At 41.8% G+C, this 23,722-nt stretch overlaps 2 protein-coding genes across 7 annotated transcripts in view; one reads left to right on the top strand and one right to left on the bottom strand.

Annotated features, from left to right (window-relative positions):
• LOC109397755 (uncharacterized) overlaps positions 1 to 23,722 on the bottom strand; it is a 199,072-nt gene that overhangs the window by 22,677 nt on the left and 152,673 nt on the right. For all 6 annotated transcript variants that reach the window (XM_062859265.1, XM_029878116.2, XM_029878117.2 and 3 more), the window contains 2 exons: positions 22,170 to 23,675; positions 22,038 to 22,105 (listed from right to left, as the gene is read on the bottom strand). In XM_062859265.1, the coding sequence (XP_062715249.1) occupies positions 22,038 to 22,105; positions 22,170 to 23,675 (1,574 nt within the window). The remainder of the gene's footprint in view (positions 1 to 22,037; positions 22,106 to 22,169; positions 23,676 to 23,722) is intronic.
• Positions 3,661 to 22,031, top strand: LOC109428799 (uncharacterized). The gene is made up of 3 exons (XM_019704652.3): positions 3,661 to 15,735; positions 16,501 to 17,610; positions 17,703 to 22,031. The coding sequence occupies exons 2-3, from the start codon at positions 16,606 to 16,608 to the stop codon at positions 18,189 to 18,191; spliced, it is 1,494 nt and encodes a 497-aa protein (XP_019560197.2). The 5' UTR covers positions 3,661 to 15,735; positions 16,501 to 16,605; the 3' UTR covers positions 18,192 to 22,031.

Raw genomic sequence — 23,722 nt, forward strand, 5'->3', positions numbered from 1 at the left:
CGTTATTGTGAGCATCCGGAAAATATTGAGCTGTCATCCGGATAATCTTTATCAAACAAGAAATCACTCACTGTAAAGCAGGTAAAACACGTGACTAACAAGCCGAGGACCTGGGAGCGTAACCTCTTTCCCGACAAACTCATAAGAAAGTGTTTCGGAAGGGAAGTAAAGCGTGTGTTCTGAGATGAACTATCCTTGGGCTAAAAATCTCGTTAATACAGATAAAAAAAAATCACTCATAATTCAGAAACCAATGGTCATCATCATTTTTTTTTTTCGTGAGGCTTTGAAGGAGAGGATAGTATAGCATAATTGTGAAATTGTGTAATTACATGAGAGCATTACATATCAATTAAAAAATTCCCGATCACAAACAAAATTCCCGACTTATTCCCGCATTTTTCCCGATGAATTTCAATTCCCGACTTTTTCCTGCATTTCCCGAATTTCCCGAGTCTGTGGCCACCCTGCCTCTAGGATGGAGCAAAATCTAGCTGCTTCTAATTTTCGCGAAAACAGCCAATGCAGTTTTCCGTTCCTTTTGTTTGCTACGTTGCGGCCAAACCGCATCATGATGATAATTCAATAAACATCGAGATTAGCGTTCATTATTTACTTGAATTTGGGCCCATATAGCCGAGGCGGTAAACGCACGGGTATTCAGCATGACCATGCTGAGGGTGACGGGTTCGATTCCCGGTCGGTCCAGGATCTTTTCGTAAAGGAAATTTCCTTGACTTCCTTGGGCATAGAGTATCTTCGTGCCTGCCACACGATATACGCATGCAAAATGGTCATTGGCAGAGGAAGCTCTCAGTTAATAACTGTGGAAGTGCTCATTGAACACTAAGCTGAGAAGCAGGCTTTGTCCCAATGAGGACGTAACGCCAAGAAGAAGAAGAAGAAGAAGAAGAAGAAGATTTACTTGAATTTGATTGCCCCTTTGTTTCGTAGCGGTAGGCAGTCGAACGGATGGAATCCTATTTTGGGATGGCTTTGCCGAAATCCGGCCTTCCGGTCGGTGAAAATTGCATAACGAGTGATGATTACGGGACGTATGCTACCTTTCATCGTTTCGTCCCCAAGCAGGCAGTCAGGCAGGCACCCATCTAATCAGATATGGTATTTGCATTTTGTAAAATGGGACACGCTTCGGTTACTGTTGTAGAGGGATACAAATTTATTATTCAAATATAATTACAATAATTTCAATGGTTATCAAACAATTAATAATTGATGAAAATTGCCTCCTGTGCACCGTTCTGCGGCACTCTTGTTCACGTCCCTGCTGGATTCCGGCGGACGAGGTGCAATTGGAATGCGTGACAATCAGGCAATTTACAATTACGGTGTAGTCGGCAGATATCGTTTCCACATAATTGTCCAGGTAGCTTGCACTAGCCATGAATGGCATGTAACAAAGAAAAAAGTAGGAAACGCCTGAGGATGTACGCCTGAATGGAGGCAATTGGTTTATAATTTAATTAAAAGTTCGCCAAGTTACTACACTTAATTGAGTCATGTTGCGTTTAAAAGTGCTTTTGTTTGAGAAGAATACATACAAGAAAGTATTTGAAAACGGTAATAGGGCATGTCTGGCGGAGTATTAAATTTGTACTCATGTAACATTTCGATAGCCAATAAGTGTTGAAGAGGTTTGTGCCCAAAAGTTTTGCTCAAACAGCAGCAAATTAGGCAAGTGCGCATAATACCAACGCTGTTTCTATTATTTCATTATACTTAGAGAAAGGTTCAAGGTCCTTCTGATTTTTTTCCTGGCGAAAAATCTTTGTTTTAATTTTCCAGAAAACATTTTTTTTTTAATTCTTGCAAAAATGTTTTGACAAACTGATAAACATATTCCACAAGCAAAAAAAAAAAAAAAAACAGGAGATACCTTGATCCTTCCTCTGACTGTGTAAGGAAACTAATTTTGAAATGTTTACACTGCTATTGAATAAAAATAATCAAAAATCAAATTTTTGCATCCATTTTCGTTCGAAGAAGAAATCGGACAGAAATCAAATCTTTAATATATTTTTCCTTGATTAAGGAAAAACTTTCTGAAAAGAATCAGTCGGTTCGGTATAATAGAAACCCCCATAATTCATTTGCATCTCGGCAGATTCTATATGCTGGAAGTCGAACACGCTTCAATCGTCGGACTGCAACTGCCATGATGGAAAACGATTTTTCCAAAATGAAGTACCCCGTCTTTCTCGTACAACAATGCCTTTTGATCTGTCGGATCATGTAAATCGCTCCACTTGGTTGGCGCACTTTGTTGGCAAACGATTACAATTCCCTCCTCCTCCCCTCCATCAAACGAACCAAGCAATATCTCTATTGCCAGTCCCAAGCGGCCGAGACAAATTGGATGGTAGATACCGACCGACCTACCGTTGGTTGGCGAAATCGAGCGTGTCCAAATCTCGGAGGATATTCAACGTCAGACAATTGAAACACTGTGTTTTTACGAAGCACCAAGCACCAACAGCCGCCTCATCTGTCGGAACTAAGGATTACGACAAGCCGGAGTCGTTTCCCGATGAAAGAGCATAAAGGCAAAGTAAATGAAAATATCGCCATCGGTACGGGTTTGGTTCGGTCCGCGAGATGTGTAATACACCGGAGACTCCCAACTCAGACGACACAATCCCCCAAACTCCCGGACAAGGGGGTGTACGAGAGATACAACTGGCGAGCACACACAGCCCAGCTTCCTTGTCTCCTCTCAGTCAGTGCAGTGGTGGGTGGAGGATGGAATGGACTACGAAGCTGTAGGAAAAACTCCCGTTTGATGGGCACCCGCACCACCGGAGAGAGGAGGGCACAAGAAAAACTCCACACCGTATTTTTTCTCTGATATTTGAATATATTAAAATTTAATGCAATTATATTAATTTGTAGATTTTGCCTGTACGGCCCCCCGAAAAAAAAGGTTAAAATGGATTTGTATGATTGAATTGCACATAAATTTAATGGAGAACAATGGAGTTGTGTAAAAAATGCGAGGGCAGCAGTTCATATTTTCTGATCACCGATGCGCAGCCCTGCGGTGACCTGCTCTTATCTCTGGCGTATGTAGGAATCGTGATTGATAGGGGAAGGTAACATTTTTTGCAGTTTGCATATTCAAAAAATGTTAACATGAATGGCAGCCCAATAAGCACATTCAGTAATTAACCAATAAGCCATCGATCATGTAAGGTCATCGATGAAGAATGTGTCAAACCGCGTGGAAATTTGCCAATTGTCTAAATATAAAATTCATAACATTCTGTCCGGCGGTGGTTACGCACAGGAATACTATCGTTAACCTTTCAAAAATATACATTCTGATCGATTTACATATTAGCATGAAACGAGCTCACTAATTTATATTCACTAGACTGGGACACGGTGGAGGCCAACATAGACATGGGACACGGTTATATGAAAAAAAAATGGGAAAACTCTTGCTCCCTAAAAAATAAGTCGAGAAAGGATTTCCGTAGGAAATTTTACGAGGAATAACACCTTCGAAGACCGCAATACGATGCGACGTTCATGGAATAAGTTAAGAATTGGTCGATAAAATGATGAGATTTGGCAAATCGTTCAGTACCTCGAGATTTAAAATAACAACAACTTTCATTTTTAAAGTTTGCATATCGGTCAACTAGTTTTGAAGATATAGTGATCACCGTAACGGCGATTTTTGAAAACACCATTTCTAGATAACAGCCCATTGTATCTGTAACTTTGGTTCTAGTGCTCCAATATTTATGAAATTTGGAATGTGTATTGACTAGTTAGTACACTTTCTGATTAGGTATTAAAAAAATCGTTTTTTTTATCCCCGCAAGGTATATTTGTCCCTTCTAAACCATAGGGGAAAAATATGCTCAACAGACATCCGAACAGGAAGGTCCGGGTAGTGTGGGGTAAGGGCCGTCCTCTACAACCAAAGTAAAAACCAGGACTACCCACCAAACACATTCCTATGGTCACCAAACCCTTTGTCTCTCCGGCACCACCAAGAAGGCATTGCTTCAGAGAGGGCTTAGTGCACATCGCACTCTCAAGGTTCGCTGCGTGGCCTGCAACAATGAACACCGACGCCACGACAGCAACGCTACCAGGACGTTCTCTCCGCGATCACTTGATCGCTGTAAGGGTCGATTTCGACCGCAGGGCACCGGCATAACCTACGAAGCCGACTCCGAACCCCTGGACCACCTCTTGTACCGCATATGAAATAGCCATTCTCCGAGTCCACGCGCCACCTCCTCTGTAGCTCCAAGACGATGTGGGTGATAGCCGTTGAAACGACATTCCAGCCAAACTCATCCCTACATATCCCCTGGACAAGATTGTCCGGAGTTGTGTCCTGCTCGCATGTGGCAAGCATGCGGTCACGCATTGTGCAAAAATGCGGGAACACGCACAAAACGTGTTCCGTCGTTTCCACTAAACCAGCACAAACAAGACATTCGGGAGAACCCGCATGCCCGAAACGGAATCACCCATGGCCTGAAAGGACCTTTGTGAGGTGGAATGTTACTTCCCCATTGCGCCTATTCATCCAACTATCTACCCTCGGAATCAACCTATGGGTTGCCATTTGACCATGGAGGCCATCCTGGCAGTCCTGCGTATGCCTCTTGTGTCGCGCATTTCGAAGCACTCTATGTCCTCCCCGATAAGGATGCCAATAGACACCATACCAGTGAGGACGTAGAGCGCGTTGTATGACACGGTACGGTACGCGCTTGCAACCCTCAGGCACATCAGCCTTATAGTACTTTCCAGCTTACCACGGTAGCTTTCGGTACTTAGCACTCCGGGCCGTGCTAAGCTTTCGGTGCCCCACGCCGGGCCGCTATACCTTAGTAAGGACGTATCAGTAGGTCGGCTCTAGAGGCACGTTCTCCTCCATTCGGGAAATTTGTGCCATCAAAGTATGGACGTAGCGAAACTAGTCAGAAGATTTCACTTACTGGCATACATCGCAGAGCTATTGGACAGCTTCCGAGACAGTGCCACTATAGCTGTGGAGGTTCTTTCAGGCGCAATCAACGTGGCAACCGAAGGTAAGCTTATCGTCCAACATTACGCTCAAGTGTTTGATGGAGCGCTTCGACGTGATAACGCAATCTACACTGATCACCGCTTGCTGGTTCGACTTCGGATTGTTCACAACCATCACCTCAGTTTTGTGGTGTGCCAACTCCAGTTTCCTGGACCTCATCCACGCCTCCACAACAACGATCGAGTGGGTAGTAGTCAAGTCTTCGATCGACTCGTAAACTTCGAGCGTAAACTCGCCAGCAAAGTCGACAATCGCCACTCCTACCTGGAACTCTAACCTCAACACCTCATCGTACATGACATTCCATAACACCGGACTTAGGATGGACCCTTGCGGGACTCCTGAGGTTATAGGAAAGCCCTTCTGCCCCACCACTGTGTCGTAAACTAATACTTGATTCTGGAAATAATTTCCGAGAATATTGTACAGGTACCCGGGTATCACCAGATGCAGGAGCTCATCGGCAATAGCAGACCATCTGGCGCTATTAAACCGAAATCCCCTTCTCTTACGCTTGAGTGTTTTCCCGGCGGTTTTTGTAAGGCGCTGCCCATAAACTACGTAGACTCATTTTTGGTCATCTTCAACATCCCCCGTAGACTGATAAATTAAAAAAAAAATTTATGGAGCGTAGACTTTGGCCAAACCCCACCCTCGCTCCATCAGAGTCTACGACGTTCATGGCCAGGCCCTAACCGACAGGATAGCGCCTACGGTCGACCTTCCCTTCTGCAAACCGTATTGGGGCTACTCGAAAAACCATTTACACCCTCGGTATGCCTCAACATTCTATTGAGGTTGACCTTTTCGTGTACCCCGCTGTGTCGGTCAAGCATATTGGTCTATCTACAAACGAGTCTCCGGGTGGTTTCCCCGCCTTTGGCAATAGAACCAGGCTCTGCCTCTTCCATGCTGCTAGGAACACTCCCTCGTCTAGGCATTTCTGCATAGCAGACCTGAACATCTCGGGAGCCTCTACAATAGCTACTTTGAAGGCCAGGATCGCAATTTTATCCGGACCTGGGGCCTTACCTGCGCTAAGGAACTTTGCTATTACCGCAAGTTCCACATCGGTTACCCTCGCCTCATCGCCAGCCCCCAGTCCCCGGCTGTCCTACGAAAACAGGCCAAGGACTAGGATCATGACGCGGAAAAAGCCCCTCGATGATCCCCTCCAAAATATCCCCACAAGGTATGTAACCTCCTAAGTGTGTAAGTGTTGCAATCACTTGCTCACGGCAGACCATATAACGACCTTTTCAACCCGTTTCTGGTTCTAGCGATGGCTATGAATGTTTACCTGTTCCTTATACACCTATGGCAACCAACCTGAAAAGATGCCGAAATTGCATTCCAGCTATGTAGGTACCCCATCACCCGTCACCATCGGTATCACCGGTCGTACACGCGGGAAACAGATGTACATTGTCCCATGCGAAAGTCAATTTTCCGTTAAATATTCATAATTTTCTCATTCACTCCCAGTGACGCTTGTACCGTGTTTCGTTAACTAGCTGCTGCTGCTGTTGCCGGTTCCGAGAATGAGAACAGTGCGCTTTCTGAATGGAGACTGTTGTTGGATGATGGGGTGTTTGGTCAGGTACCTCTGACTACGAACGTGTTAATCAATTTGTCCTTACCAGTGACAGGTGGCACTTTGATTTGTTTGCAGTGTGATATTTTATGATTCAATTTGTGGATTGCCTTTCAGGGGTACGATGTAGTAGTCCCATAGACCGAACATTGATTTATCTGGATGAACAGAATTTCATCACAAGTGTCAGCCCCGTTTTCTGCCGGTTATTCCGGCACCCTGAACTGAATCCTCATTAAACGAAATTAGCCATCAGAACAGATTGAAAGCGTGGCTATTTTTGATTGTCCTTGTCGCGCTATGAGGGCTCACACTACTGACTGCGTTGCGTTGCGGCTTACGACCATCCTTTTTCACTGACTTTATTTACACCACACCGCCGAAGTTGGGTGTACGCAAACAAACGCGGCAAGTCCGGGGGGCAAAAAAGGATAATACACACATTTATAGTGCATAACAGGTCGGGGAAAAAATCGTTCCAAGCTTTTTCATTTGATAAATAAAAATTGAATTTTAATTAAAAGTAAATATTAATTACTCAGCGCAATACATTCGAAATCCACCAACAGGGCCGCCAATCCTGATATCGGTTGACGACATGTGTTTGCAACGCTGCTGATGGTCGGAGTATTGACTGTCGCTGTTGGTGAATGAAAAAAAAACGCCCACGTACGAACTACAAATATTATTCCAGTGAATCAGCGAAAAAGAGCTAATTTAGTCATGAAAATCAACAGATGTCCACTTGAGTTGGGCATTGCTCTTGGGAAATTTCGATTCGATGAAAATTAATGTTGGATTTCGTATTCATGACTATGACCAGTTACGACCTGTTGATAAATCAGTCTGGAAATCGTTCAGGTGATTGCTAATCGTTAGCAAGCGCTCTCAATCAATCTCATAAGTGCCTGGCGATTGCGGGAAACAAAAATGAAATGTTTCCGCCGCAAAGGCAAGGCATCGTGTCACCACAGAAAGATACACAGAGAGAGCCAATTGTGAGCTAAGAAGGGTCTTCAGGGACACGAAAAAACAAAACTCACAAACGACGGCATCAGAAAGAAAAAAAAAACGAGAACAATCATCAAATATTTAAACGCTTGCATATCTTGAGAGACTCTTTTAACTGCTCTCGTCAGCTCTTCTGGTTTCGCTCGATTTTCCACATTTTCCGGCGCCCGGTATTTGCAAACCATTATAAACGAATCTGTGTGAATTTCTCCACGGATTTTGGTTGCTTCCCCTAACGCCGTCAAGCGCGGTGTTGCATACCAGTAGGGTAGGTGGGTATACCTGACAACTGTTTGTGCCGGTCAACCTTATAATATAATCGATGCTAATAATTAAGGTGGAGATAACTACAATGATGCACTCTGATTATACGTTTCATATAAGTACCAACAAATATGCTTGTTCCTATATCAGTTAAACAATAATTCTTTAATGATAATGATCATTAATAAAATTCTTTCCTTTCTGTGTCTTTTATGAAAAAAAAAAAACACGAAGTCCAAACAAAAAAAAACCTTTTTCCTCCACTTTCATGCATGAAAAAGGTTAATTTTCAATCATCTTTTACCTAGAATCGTCAATCATCAAGCATTTGCTTAAACATGGAATCCATATCACATAGTTAGTCGAAAGCAAAAATCCCAAAATTTTGAAAAATGCGTTTCAAAGTTTTGATAAATTGGTTATTTTAGGTATCCCGTGCAACTTTGATAATGCAAATAACATCGTTAAAAATAACACAAGTTTACAAAATAAAACGAAAGTCGTAAACTTCTGTCAATGACCAAAATTTTTGAAGCACAATTTAGTGCTGATTTCGAAACCGACCTTCAAAAAAATTAAAGTAGAACAGTTTTTGAGTTTTACCTCAATGTCGAGTTTTGTAACTTTTCAAAATATGTAATTTACTAAAATTCAAATATATTGCGTTTTGTTCAACCAATTTTAAATCTTTTTCCATAAATTAAAAGCTGAATACAATACCATTCGATCATCTGAATACAGGTTTTGCGTCAGATTGATGAAATTCAATATATTGGCGAGCTTTGGGGACGATCTTCTTAAATTTTAGCAAAATTCTCAAAATTTTTTGAAGAAATGTATTTTTTTCAATAAGAAAAAACCAACTTAAAAATTCATTCTCGACGTTTATTTGACATATCATATGTAGGCGAGTTACAGTAAAAATTTCAGCTCACTCGGAGCATTGATTACGAAGAATGAGATGTTTGAAGTGAGCGACTTTGTTTAAAAATAGAACAAAAATCGATTTCAAATCATCAACGTTGTATGGGAAGTCGAAAAATTTTCCGCTCTACTGTATTTTTTTTCCTTCGCGTTTTCGAATTCAGGGCATGATTCTACACCAAAAATGATCATCAGCTTACCGAGTTCAAAAATGCTGTAAGCTAGTGTAATATATTTATTTTCCATTGATAAAAAACTACTCATCATTCGATACATGACTTTTATAGTTCAAACAAGTAAGAAGCGCAAAGAACGAGAAACTTCATGTTGCCGAACTCTCGCAGTTATTTCGAAATTTCATTTCTTACATTAGAAAACAAAAACTTCGTTTGCTCGGAATACCATCCGAACAAAAAAAAGTGTGTACCTTTCCCGCAACATCAGCGATATCGTTATGGCTGTGGGTACGAACCGCAGCCAGCATCTATCTACTACCATCAGCAGAAAAAATGACGAATTAAATTGAAAAACAAATACTTTCAACATAATTCGATTTTTTCAACTCCCTCGCTCCGCGCTGTTTGGGCTTTTCTATCTCCGTCCGTCATCCGTTCGTCCGGATTTTCCTGTGCCTGGATCCCTTAGCCTCTCCGGATTCCCCTCGCGTACTCCAGCAGGAGGTTCTCTTTCCGAGGAGTGCTTGCCGTGTTTATCTAAATCACAGAAGCAAAATGTACACAAGAAAATCCATCGAAAAATGCGGTTTGGCTGGTAAATACCGCGGGGGAATCTCTTTCTTGCGAAAACGTCTGTTGGTCGACCGACCAACCAACATCATCGGCGGATGCCGAGGGACGACTGCGATTCAATCTGTCTTGATAACTGGGAGCAGTGTCGCGTAGGCTTGATCCAATACTTAGGTACCTTGTTTATTTGCCTTGCCATAGTTGATTGACTGATTGTGTATTTGGTTCTATGGGACACTATGCACTGTAGTCACATCGAAAAATCATTTGAAAGGAACAATAACGATTTAGTGTTACAAAAAAGTCTGCCTGGAAATATCTCTGCTGAGAAATTCCCCGAATATTTCTCAAGAGACTCAGAATCTCTTCAAAGAGACTCCCACAATCCATGCAAGTAGATACCTAGAAACACGGTGTTAAAATTTCCAGGATGGCTAAAGATTTCCTGAACATCTGCCGAAAGAGTGCCGGAGTCTCTGCCAGGGATTCGAAGAACGTGCTTCCAAAGTTTCGTGGAGCATCCTCTAAGTGATCCATGAAACCTACTCAAAGGATTTCGTAGAATATCTACACATCTCTATACTTCCGAAAGACACTCAAAATTTCTGACAACAGCATTCAGAACGAATGTATGGTCAATAATAGCTTCTGATGGATTCGTAGAACTTGCTTTTGAAGATTCGAAGAACCTTCGTACAAGAGATTCATGGGATCTTTAGTTGAATCACACCCGAAGGATTCACAGAATCTTTTTCTAGAAATCTTCCGATTCACATCCGATAGATTTGCTGAATCTCGATCAGGAAATTGGTTCAGGATCACATCTGAGAGATCCGTTAAATCTTTCTTCATGGGTTTTGTAAGACCTGGTACTAGAATAGTCAATAGATTCCCATAATCTCCTTCAGCATGTCTCCCGATGAATTCGTAGAACTTCTTCTGACGGATTTGTGAAGCCTCCTCCAAGGATTTTCTCAGAAGCTCCTCCAAAAAATTCGTTAAGTCTCTGTCAAAGAGTTCGCAGAATCTCGAATTTAACCAAATCACGTTCGACAGATCTTCGGAATATCGGCCAGGAAATTTGAGCAACTCTGCCGTAGGGATTTGTAGAAACTCGTACTAGACATTCGAAAAACCTCTATAAGGTAGAACTTTCCATCATGGGTTTGGAAAACCCTTCCAAAAAAGGGTCTCTACCGTGAAATTTCTTGCAGCATTACCGAGAAATATCCAGAATCCTGTCTAGAAAATTGCAGGATCCGTGCTGAAAGATACTTTTTTTCTTCTTCTTTATGGCTCGACGTCCCCACTGGGACTTAGTGTTCATTGAGCACTTCCACAGTTATTAATTGAAGGGTTTTCTTTGCCTGCTATTGCATGAATTTGTATATTGTGAGGCAAGTACAATGATACACTATGCCCAAGGAGTCGAGAAAATTGTCCCGACCGGAACGGGAATCGAACCCGCCGTTTCCGGATTGGCGATCCATAGCCTTAACCACTAGGCTAACTGGAGAGTGCTGAAAGATACCTGTAATCTAAATCGAGAGATGTCAATAAACTCTTCAGAATCTCTTCTCCGAGAGATTTGCAGTATCTTCCGAGAGATTAGCAGAATTTTTGCAAATAGATTTCCAGAATCTTATCCTGAGTGTCCTCCGACGGATTCATAGAACTTCTCCCGAAGGATTCTAAAAACCTTCGTACAAAGGATTCGTGTAATTCTCCAAGAGACTTATTGAGCCTCTGCCGAAGCATTCGTTGAAAATTTACCGGAAAACATCCAATAGACTTGTAGAATCTCGACAACCTCTGACAGATTCCTCTATTAGTCGTCTAGTATAGGTACAACCTCCTGCAAGGGATTCGCAAGACTTCCACTATGAAATTTGGAGAATCTTCAGGTAAAGATATAAGGAAGCCATACCTAGAATTTTTGAGAGCACAAATCTGAAGAACCAAATGACAGTTTGGCTTCGATATAGCTTTACCTTCTACAAAAACATAAGGGTGAAAGAGAGCGCGTCCTGGTGTAAGATTGTCAGAATATATGCCATTAGATTAGATGTATGTTAAAGAGATTGCCAGATGTCCGCTTTGTAAGAGATTCCCAATAAACTGTAAGGACAGATCTAGTATTACTGACAAGAAACTCAAAACACCTCTGTTAAGAACTGAAAACTAAACTCTGTCAAAAGCATCTCTTCCGACAGATTTAAGAACTTCCACGAAGGACCTATCCCAATGGATTCAGTACTCTTCTCAGATCACCAGTATCGCCTGCCTTCGACATGTGACGCCTCATTAACGTACTCGGCTCAGAAGGTGTCAGACGACGAATATCTCAAGAGAAACTGTCCTAGTCTGCCCTCTCAATACTCCACCTAAACTTTGACGCAGTAGGCGAGGGGTCTAACGTCCTACGACAATAGGGCGCTGCATGAAATTATCTCCTTCTCTTTCACTCTTACAGAAATTTTGTAAACAACAAGGCCAAGAAACGTCAAAATCCCATACAAAATCAAAACAGTGCGGTGCCCTATAGAATAGGGAAGTTGTCACTTCCGTGAAGATCGTAGTCTATTTGACATATAAACCGACTGGCGACATCTCAAGAGGCAATGGAAAGATCGACCACAGATTGAACCCAAGTGGTAGGATCCAGTCTAGTCGGTCTCCCACCGTTTAGTGTCGAACAGCTTACAATATTCAGTAACTGGCGTAATCATTCACCCCTTTCGTTGCCGTAATGTGATCCCTTTTTTGGGCGTTGAGGTCGCTTACAAGTCAGATGACGTCCTGCAGCATACCCATGACGTTGTTTTCTAATCCAGCTTCTAATGAGCTCAAATGAAAGTTTTAGGACTTACAAAGCTGTCTCCAATTGAACTTCCTTATGAGATATATCCTTCCTACCAGTCCAACGCCGTGTCTGGTGGCGTAATTGTAAGACTTAATATACCACTTAAGTCACTTATACCTACACACTTAGAAAAAATCACCGACTTCGGTAATATTTTACCGAAATCTCAACCGTTAAGTTTTTTTACCGGAAAAACTCGGTGACGTTTACCGAACTTCGTTAAATTTGACAGATAAACGATAACATTTTACCGAAATTTGGTATTTTTCACAGAATTTCGGTAAAGAATTATTACTGAACGCTCAGCTGTTGAGATTTCGGTAAAAATTACCGAACGCGACTAGCTGTGTACCCCTGAAATAGGGGTAGTTCGGCAACCTTGGCCATGGTTTCTTGGAGGGCCATTACGTAAGGATTAAACCTGTTTTTGAGCAGTTTGATCTCAAACGACCTTGATCTCAACCCGTTTGCGTTCCAATGCAGTGCAATAAGCGAGTGTATTGCTAGCCATGGAGTTCATTATGTGCGGCCACAACTTCTCTTCCGCGATCCGGTATCAAGGCCAGGGGAGTGTTGGTCTCTCTTTTTTGCGGTTTAACCATTTCGGGCAGTTTCGAGACTGGTGAGCTTCCTCTTACGGAGTAAGGGACAGGCCACTCACAGTTTTGGGAGTGGCCCACCGACATCAACCATTTACAAGCTACCATGAAAGCTGCTTGCAGTCCTTTCAGAGGCGAGGTCTCAGGAACGGAAGCGTACTTCTTCATGAGTTCGGCGATCTCTTTTGAAAAAGTTTCCACCTATTGCTGGAGAAGCTGGGTTTCCTCGCACTCCGTTTACATTGCCACCCTCTTTTATTGCGGCTTTCTTGGGTCAGACGCCTGTTAACGACTAGGGACATTCGTAGACGACATCCGTGTAAGACTTCCCCCTTGATTTTCCCGTTGTTCCAGACTTTCTTGGCCTGTCGAAAAAAAAGCCTCAACGCCAGTCTGTAACTTGAAGACATCAGCTTCCCGCTTGTATGTAGGGTACTTACAATAGGTAGGTAAGAAGTTGGGGATTCTAAAGACATAGGGTCTTGTACCATTTGGGCAGGTGTACCTATTTTGGGCACTTGCCGCTATAACTAAGTCAATTTTATACCTAATAACATAGTTTTTTTGCACACAATGAGATAGGCACAGTATCTAACCCTATACAAAAATTGAAATCAATTGGTATGAAATAGACTTAGTTATTGAGGCAAATGCCCAAAATAGGTACCCCTGTCCAAACGGTACAATACCCTACTGTCTGCTATGTGAAGAAACTGGATATGTGGCGAGAAATAATAAGGATTTTTGAAGAAGTTTGGACTCTTGGAACAAAATGATGCTTCCAAAAATATCTTAAAAATACCTTCGAGAATTCCTCAGAAGATTCTTCTAGGAATTCTTCAAATATTCCTCCTGGAATCCATCAGTTGGAGTATGTATCAATAAGTGAATATTGTGGGAATGCTTTCTGAGATTCTACCAGGATTTCCTCCATAATTTCTTCTAGAAACTGATTCATAGAACTGAATTTTTAAGAACTCCTCCACATTTCCTTCATGAATTCCTCTGAAGTTTTTTTTAAATCGAAAGTTACAGGATTCTGTAATTATGAATCGACTAGTTATTAGCATGACGCTACTGTTATTTCTGGAGTTATACCACAGACAAACAGACGTAACACCTTGAATGATTTTCATTGAAATCCATCGCCCAATGCACACTACAATCACTATGATGTGCAATATCGTCAACAGAAGGCGCTAGTGTGAAACGTCAAACGCATAAAAAAAACGATGCGCGCCTCTGGCTGTGAAAGCCACAACTATGAAAATTTAAAATGATCGTTAAAAGCGTGGTCGATGGAAATTTTGCAAGTGTTACGTCTGTTTGTCTGTGGTTATACTTTCTGGTGGACTGGAGCTTGGACTGGACATTCACACCGAATATTCGTTATTCATACCCACGAATGACAAAATATCGTCCTCGAAACAATTCAACAGAACCGCGTCACTTAAACTAATCCATCAGAGAAATCCCTTCGAATGCGTGTACATATCAATTATGAACCATTGCATCAAATTTCTTCCCAGAGAGAGAGAGGGAGTGAGAACGAACGCCCAGGATCCCCGCAATCCAACACCATTTCCCAAATTGGCTTTTAATACCACACTTCTCTAATTTCTTTGTTATGGGGGTGATCCGCATCAATCAACGATTCAATTGGTTTCGCATCTGCACTTCACTACTGAGTACTGTGTGCGGAATGCAAAAGGATATAAAACCGCGCAACATCATCAATCCCACAAAAAGATAAACACTCCAAATAGAACAGCAACTGAACTGGCGTTGGAAATTGAGCGCTTCTGCTGAGAGCAGGAGAGCCTCCAAGAGCGATGATGAAAGGGATCCGTTGTGAGAGCGAGCCTTTTCCTCCCGCATAAGTGCATGTGCCACAGTGGCAGAGCGCGGGAAATTGTTCGGATCAACACCGCACACGATCCTGCTACAGTGCTGACTGGACTGGCAGCATGAGATATGAAATATGGTTCTGACTGCATTCATTCGCCTAAATGACGTTACGCGATTCACACCGTTTTTTGGACAACGACGAGTGGTGTGTTTTCCATCAATCTGGAGTTGGAAAGTGTTGAAGACTTGTTTGTAGAAGGTTCATCTTGAGGAGCAATACTAATTGATTGAAGCAGTGGAAAGGGCTAACATCTTGGAACACATCTATTGGATTGGCCGGAATTAGATTACATGTCAAGCAATTAGATTACACGGAATAATTAATAGATCGTCAATTTTGATTGCTTTGTGGGTTCAGCAATGGATACGATGGATTTTGAAACGGATTATTTTTCATCATCGGATGGATTGAAATCGATTGTGTTCGCAAGAATGACAGTGAAACATAATTTGTTTTAGATTCGGAAAACAATAATGCAACAACGACGCAAAGTGAAGTGCCCTGTGTACCCATGCCAGGCCAGGACCCAGCGAGTGAACATGAGTGAAATTTAATTCAATTTATCCAATCCAATCCGCGCGCGAGAATAATTGTGGTTTGAATTCGATTTTTGTGGCCTCAGGGAATTTGAATTCCGGAAAAATCTGTGCGGCTGTGGCAGTCCGATGGAGGATATAAATCGGTCGGTTGAATTCGCATTGGCCGCTCGAAATGCTGCTCATGCAAATATAATGCGTGTCCCTGAACCAAGGTAGAGTTTGGGGCGAAAAAAGTATTGGTGAAGTACAATTAAATTAGCAACAAATGGGGCATGGTTTCAATTATTTAGGAAGCGTAGGTGGAATACCATGGCTCCCTATGTAATGTTATCAATGATTGATTATGAGTCAAATGTAATAATATGTTACATATTCACAAAATTTGTGGAAATTTGTTCCAATTATCTCTAGTAATATATAATAATTAGTGCGTCATCTTATTACTACGTCGATTCAATGTTGCAAGTCATTTTCATGTTCAATAATATTTTTATTCTAAATATAAAACTCATTAGAATTCACCTAGTTTCACTTCTAGTGCGTCTAGTGCATATCTAATAGGAAGAACAAAAGGATAGCTAAAATGGAAGAAAAAAAGGATAGCAAAGTCGATATACATTTACGAAGAAAAATTGGCATAGTGTGTATACAGTCGGAATTTGTTTAATTATCCGTGGTTTCTGTAAAATATGTTTTTCAGAGAACTTAGTAATATTTCTTCCTTCTCAAGTAGTGCATCAGCATTGAAAAATGGTTGCTAGACAGAAAAAGAATCTATTTGAAACAGAAGAATTCATGCACATAACAATGTGTACTCAACTAGGATGTCGGAAATCACTTCTGTTTTTATTAGTATTTTTTGTTCTTATTACTAATTGTTGCTAAATTGATATACTTCATTAATCATTTTACTGAATGAACAGATGGTGCTGAACACAAATTGTAATCGGTATATATTTCAACCTCTTTTCTCTTAGTATTGTTCAAAATGGCAATAATTTCTACAGAATGGAGTAAAAACAGCAGAATAATTCCCTTTCGAATCCCGTGATACACTAACCAGTTGGCAAAATCCACAAAAAATGATGTTTACAAATTGGTTAGCACCGCCCACGACGAGCCTACCGCCGGACACAATCATCGAAGTTGGGCCACCGCCATTCACACGGTACGCCGCACACAGTGCACTGGTTTCCGTCCACAGTGGCTATCTGCGGGCAGCGCTGCGTTCCGACAACTCGACAGGAAACGCCACCACGGATACCATTCAAATATATGTCCCCAATGTAACCGCAGAGCAGTTCACCCCGCTGCTCACCTACATGTACACCGGGTTTCTGGATTTGAATATTGAAAACATATTCGGCGTGCTGCTTGCTACCCACATTCTTCACATGCCGCGAGCGCTGGAATTGTGTCGTTCGTTCCTGTCCGCCACCCAAACGGAGAACTACTTCGGTGGACTGAACGTTCTACCCTCTTCGGCCAGTGTCGCCTCGGGGGGCCTCAAACTCAAGCCTGAATTGCCCGAAACAGGCAAAGTAGTGCGACCAATCGCAAGCAAAGCCACCGGAATTGGACTCAATTTCATTGCACCTCCTACATCGCACATTCTACTGCCAAGCACTCACACCCCATTCAAAAGTCTTTCAACCGTTGTTGTTGGCACACCGACAGTAATAGTTGAGAATGCGGAAAATTCATCGCCACCTCCGGGGAATGCAAAAATAGCTGCGCTCACCGAAAATTCTGCTCCGGTCGCCGAACGAGGCCACCATGCAGCAGATGTAGACGAGAAATCCCCAAAGGAATCAAACCAAAAACGACAATCAAAATCTCTAAAACGTGGTAACTCCAATAAATCAGAATCCGTTGTTACAACGAGCAATAGCGGCACCGCCAAGGATTCATCCAAAGTCCAATCCGACAAAGGTGTGATCATCGATATTGCAAGCTGTGATGGTCCGGTTCGTTTCCGGAGAGTCCTCAACGATAGCTATGGATTGAATAGCAACAACAGCAACGTTCCTCCGCCAGAAGATTCCAAAGCCCATTCTCGCTACATGAGCTCATCGTTTCACCAACAGGTAGGCAATAAAAATCCATTCAACCCATTATCCTTATGAATATTTTTCATAGCCCTCAATTATATCAAAATATCCTTTTCTCCTTCCAACAGATGGTTCGAAACATCAACGAGCGCAAGCAGAATCTCACCACGCTGGGCGAAAGTTACTCCTGCGTTAGCAGCCAGAAGGACGAAAACAGCCAGGACAACAACCAATCGCAAAGCTCGCAGCAAAGCACGGCATCCGCAGCGGCAGCGGCGGCGGCAACCACTGGCGAAATGTACAACTGTGTCTACTGTAAGCACACCTTCAAGTCCCAGTATTGCTACCAGAAACATGCCAAGCGACACCTGATTCCGTTGAGTTTGGATTCGAGCAGTGCTGTTGGCAGTGTGGCAGTGGCAACTGAACTTTCCACTGAAGGGGAAATGGACATTCCGGGACCGAGATACGAAAAACCTGGATCAAAACGTGAGGTCAAACCGCTGGATATGAATGTGCAATACTATCCGTGCAAGACGTGTGGTAGCAAATTTCCTAGCTATTACTTTGTGCACAAGCACAGGAAAATGTGTCACGCCGAGGAGGAGATTATATAAACGTAAATGTATAAAATACCTGCTGCATAGGTGAACATAAATCAACGCAATCAAACAGGGTATATTTAATCAAAAGCTTAGTGCACACTAGTGTTTAAATGAAACAAAATATCGCTACATATCAAATAAATCTCAAAAATCTATCTTCAAAATCCTGAAGCACAGTGTCTCTGATGTCTTAGCTTAAGTTTATACATTTTGTTTGTTTGGTCATTCAGCTGTAGCTTGTCGTCAGCTTTCGAATGTAAAGGCGTAAATTTAGATTAAAACTCCTGAAATGTGAATCAGGAAGTGTTCTAACGATCAAGCAATCCCTGGCAGAACTACTTCAAAAACACCAAAAAAGAATACAGGTGCTTTTTTATCGAAATTTGTGGAAGGATTGCAGGAGAAATTTTAGACAATTTTTCTTACAAAATTTACTCGGAATCATGATTTTCCGTAGTAACTCCGGAAAAATATCTGAAAACCTGTAAGAGGAGGATGCCCAAATGTACTGAAAGTCAATAATGTTTCGTCCATGGAGTGCTACAACAAAACCTTTCCCAACCAGCATGTGGTTCGTGCATTCGAAAATTTCAACGATAAGACTTCAACATACCCTTTCCCATAAAAGAGCTTGTATTTGCTCTCCGACATATACGGATTTTTGAAAAAAAAAAAAAAACACACACACAGCGATCAATAGAAAATCCTCCCAAAAAATCATCCAGAAATTTTACAAATGGAGAATTATTCCTTTGAATAGAAATTTTTCAAACAATCACCTCAGACATTTTCATCTTAGTAGGATGACTATGCAAATTATCGGCAGGAGGTTTGTTCATTTCCTTCGGAGGGGGGGGGGGGGGGGGGGTTGTGGTTTCGTCGACCAAATTGCCTGAAACTTGGTTGTATAATTCAGCTTGATTGGGAAAGATTAAAGGCCAATTTTGAGTTCAATAGGTTTCGAAAACCCCTCATGACAAAGAGAACAAAAGTGCCGATAACACCCACTCCCTGCTTAGATGAAAATCTATCTGATTCCCTTCATGGATCCCAGAGAAATTCGCATAAATAAGTTCCCCAATTTCAAATGGAGTTTACTGTCTGATTTTACGTTTCAGAAATATCACGTTCACTGCGATTTTTTTAACCGAAATATATCCAAAGATTTCATTAAATCATTTTAAGATTATCATTTAGAGGAATGATTTTGAGGGAACTGTTTTACTTAGAAGCTAACATTTTAAATAGTGAATTTGGACGATCTGATGGTATTTATCTCAACTTGAGATTCTCAAGATTCCACACATTTACCATACATTGGCCATACCCACGGAATTGAACGTGGTATTGCGCTTCAGGTATAGGGCAGTGCATACGGTGGTTGAGAAATTTGTCTTTGACGATTCGTGGCCTTGCTGTTTACGATTCAGACTTAGGACAATTAGCCTATGCGCCGCGCCAGTTTGTGCTATCTTCCTCACTTTTCCGTAATTTCGAAAACGGGGACCTCAGTAAACGTGTGGGAGAGAGCTAGACAGCATCACCGGATAATTTTGCCAGCTTTCCGACTAAGAAGAATTTTGCCAGCTTTTCATGGATGGTTTAATTTGATTCAAAATGTGGGGTGCGTGTGCGTGTGAAAGTGTTCTGATTTATGACTTGATCTTGATGACGGCACGGTGGCACACTTCCAGGAGGTTTTTCTGAATCCCAGGAGTTTTTTTTTTCGGAATCCCAGGAATCTTTCGCGATTTCCTCACAAATTTGCTCCTCCAGAAGTCTATTGCAGGATTCCCAGGGAGTTCTTGCTGATATTCTTCCGGGGGTTTATTTAGGATCCCTTCAGAAGTTCTCTCTGGATTTTTTTCCAGAGAATTTCTTCTGAGATTCCTAAAGAGGTTTTTTTTCTAGGATTTCTTCAAGAGCTCTTGCCAAGCCAGGATTCCTCCAGGAAGTACTATCGAGATTATTCCAGAGATTCTTTTCTGATTTGTTTGAGGAATACTTTCTGAGACTATTGCGGTTGTAGGAGGTGCTTGCAAGAGTATTTCGGAAGTTTTTTTTTAATTGCCTCAGCATTTGCAGATGAAACACGATACCGCCTGATATTTTTTTTGGAGAATCCTATCTGTATCATCAGCATTTTAAAGATGACATTAGAATAGAAAACTGAATTTACTTCTGAAATGGGAGAGGATAATTTCCCTTTGATTTTCAAACTTTTTCAATCAGGTTTTCATTCTCCAAACCCCCAGTTTGATAGAGAATGTTTTGAGGCCAACATTGAGTTCAAGGGTTCTATAAAACACCCAAAGACGAAGTTGGCTGCTGAAATGCTGAATAAGACCATCGATTTAACGAAACAAAATCTTCGGAAAAATGATTCGACGATTTACGATGTTACGATTTCTAATTCATGATGATTTTGAAGGTGTAAATCCAAAGAGCAGAAATTTCATGAGTTCAGAGCGGACAAATATGCTTCGAATATTGCCGGAATAAATCGTGAAGAATGTCCAAGTTAATTCCATGAATAAGTTTTAAAGCAGCTTTTGTGCAGGATAGCTATTTGAAATTGCAAAACAAATATTCAAGTTTATTCGATAGTTTTTTTTGGAAACTTTGGGATTGATTCGGTGAAATACTAAATTTGTAATAATGAGCGAAGTTTTTGTATAGTGAGAAATAAAATTCTCCGTTTCTGCAATGAAATGATGAAAAAAGCGTGGGTATTATGATTCCTTGACTAATTTGATGCTGTTTCAGCAAAATGTTAGGTAACTGTGTTGTTTAAGTTGCAAGAAATGGAGAAAACAACAACACTGCTAAGTACTTTTTAGACGAGATTAAAACAGCTGTACGGTTTCAGTAGTTTCGTAAATCGATTTTAAGGTGGTTCAGTAAACAACTGTCAAAAACGTATGGAAAAAGGTAAACAATTCATTTTGGCTGAACGAGTTCGGTGATCAGCAAAGGTTCTAATGTCGGCTAAAAATTAACGATGAAAAATTAAATGTGGCAAGCTCTCAGGCTGGTACACATAACTTCAAATTTTTCTAATGCAGAAAAAATGAAGAATTTTAATTATGGTAACTCTTGCAGAAATTTATAGAGGTATTACTTGATAACTTTTCGGCTGTACTTCTAGAAGAAATAAAGCAGCTTGCTGTGAAATTACTAAGACATGATTAAGTTTATAGCAAAAATTAAGAGGAAACTTCTATTAGCCCTCTTCTAATTAGTGGTTTTCGACCAAAATACGAAAAAATATTATGGAATTGCTCAGAAGTTTTGGCTGATATCCTACCTCTAATTCTTCCAGGAAATTCGTTTTTCTTTTTTAAAAGTTTTTGCAGAGTTTCGCCCCAAGTTCTGTCCTAAACAGATTTCTGAAAATCTAGACATCCCTCCTTCGAAATTTTGTCAAATTGCGACCGAAACTTTTCTAGAGGATCACATAAAAAACGTTAAGAGTTCCTCTATTAATGCTGTCGGATTCTCTTCAGGAGCTGCGACTACAGATTCCTTCAAGAATTGTTTGGGAAGTAATGTCTGTAAATTTATCAGAAAATGTCTTTTGTTATTCGATAGTTCCGTTTGAAATTAGGTAGTTTCACCTTTGTATTGTAAGAACAACATCGGATACTTGATTGATTGATTTGTCTTTATTTCAGAGACTTTCATACCACATCGGATACTGCTGTTCTATACGTTTTAAAAGATTTTGCACAAAATACTGTGCCGAAAAGTTTGATCAAATTTCCAGCCGCCGAATAGGTAGTCAAAAAGCAATGAGAATTTGTTATTTTTATATCCGAGTGTGATCAAAGGTAAAAATGCAATAAATGTAGGACTCACCTTTGCCGTCATGTGCGATGCCGTCGTCCCTTGATCCGTCCAAATCGATCCGCCGTTTTTTCGCGTCGCTGTAAAACAATGATTCACATTACTAAAACAGATTCTAAAACAGACCTTGCCCCATATTCTTACCTCGGCTCCAGGTCATCCTTGAGCAGGTTATCCTTCACGCCAAGTTTACTGTTGACTACACTGGCCACCACCGATCCCAGCGTTATATCCTTTATGATGATATCGGCCAGCGAAGTGGCCGTCGTCGAGTTCTTCGGGGTGCTTGTATTGTTGTTGAACATCACAGCATTCGGATGTGGCAGCGGTTGTAAATGCGTTGACTGTGGCTGTGAGCTGGGGACCAACGTCGAGGACGAAATGATTCCGCCACCCGGGGCAGCTGCCGTAAGCGTAACTGGTACCGACCCGCCATGGGCCAAAGTGATTCCGCCACCGACTCCCCCAGTGACGGAACTAGGCATTGTGGAGATGATGCTATTTACACTGGCATTAACGTTGTTGTTACTGCTGTAGCTACTGTTGTTCAGCGGCGCCGGCACGGATGTTACCGTCGTCGCCGTTGTTGAGTTTAGTACGTCCGTTTTTACACCGTTCAGCGGAATTGCAGATATACTAGGGCTAGGGTTAGGTACAAATGACGTTTCCACAGCAGACACATTCGACAGATTACCGCTGTTATTGTTGTTACTGGCATTGCTATTACCAGTGCTAGTACTACTGTTTGCACAATTACTACTGCTGTTGCTGCTGCTGGACACAGCCACACTCACTGCTGGGACCAAAGTGCTACTACTACTACTGCTGCTGATGGTACTCGAGGAGACCGAAGAAGGCGTTGCGTTCGATGAGATACTAGACAGGGTCATAGTAGGCGCGCTTGTACTCGACGGAACCACAGATATACTAGTTGCAGTAGTTGATGCAGAAGAAGAAGGTGATGGAACTACGGTTGAAGGTGTTGCACTTCGCGATGGAGTTGCGTTTGCTGGTGCTGGACTTGTTGACACAGGGGCAGTTGTCGAAGTAGCGGTAGTACTGTTACTTTCCGTAGTAGAAGCAGTTGTAGTGACAGACAGAGCCGATGGAGACGATTCAGAACCAGCTGCTTCTTTCTCCTGTTCAGTCTCTTCCTTCACGTTCGCTTCGGTACCCTCTGCAGGACCCGGAAGCGTGGAATTTACATTCGATGTACTACTGCTTTCATTCGTAGTGCTGTTGATACTACCGCTACTGCTACTGCTGCTACTTGTAGTGCTCGTTATACTACTTATACTAGTCGCAGTTGTTGACGTCGTCGTGGCGGCGCTGGCAGAGGACACTGTAGCGGCGGCTGCCAGTGGAGGAGATGCTGCAGATGTCGTTACCGTACTGGTTACTGGTGCTGTCGCTACAGACGATACCGTAGCAGTTGTGTTTGTTGTTGATGCACTACTACATACAGCCGGAGTCGTGTTAATACTACCTGCACTACAGCTATTACTTTTACTACTACTTTTATTGTTATTAGTATTATTTGAAGATGAATTTGTTGAGACATTAGATGCCGAACTATTTCCTATTGAACTATTTGTTGAATTCGCGGCACGATCACGGCCTACAGTCTTTTGTTGTTGTTCACGTTGTAGTCTGAAAGGAGGGAAGCAACGAAATATGTTAACCAGACTTTCCTAAAA

The sequence above is a fragment of the Aedes albopictus genome, chromosome 3 (genome assembly GCF_035046485.1).
Source record: "Aedes albopictus strain Foshan chromosome 3, AalbF5, whole genome shotgun sequence".
In the NCBI taxonomy this organism is placed as follows: Eukaryota; Metazoa; Arthropoda; class Insecta; order Diptera; family Culicidae; genus Aedes; species Aedes albopictus.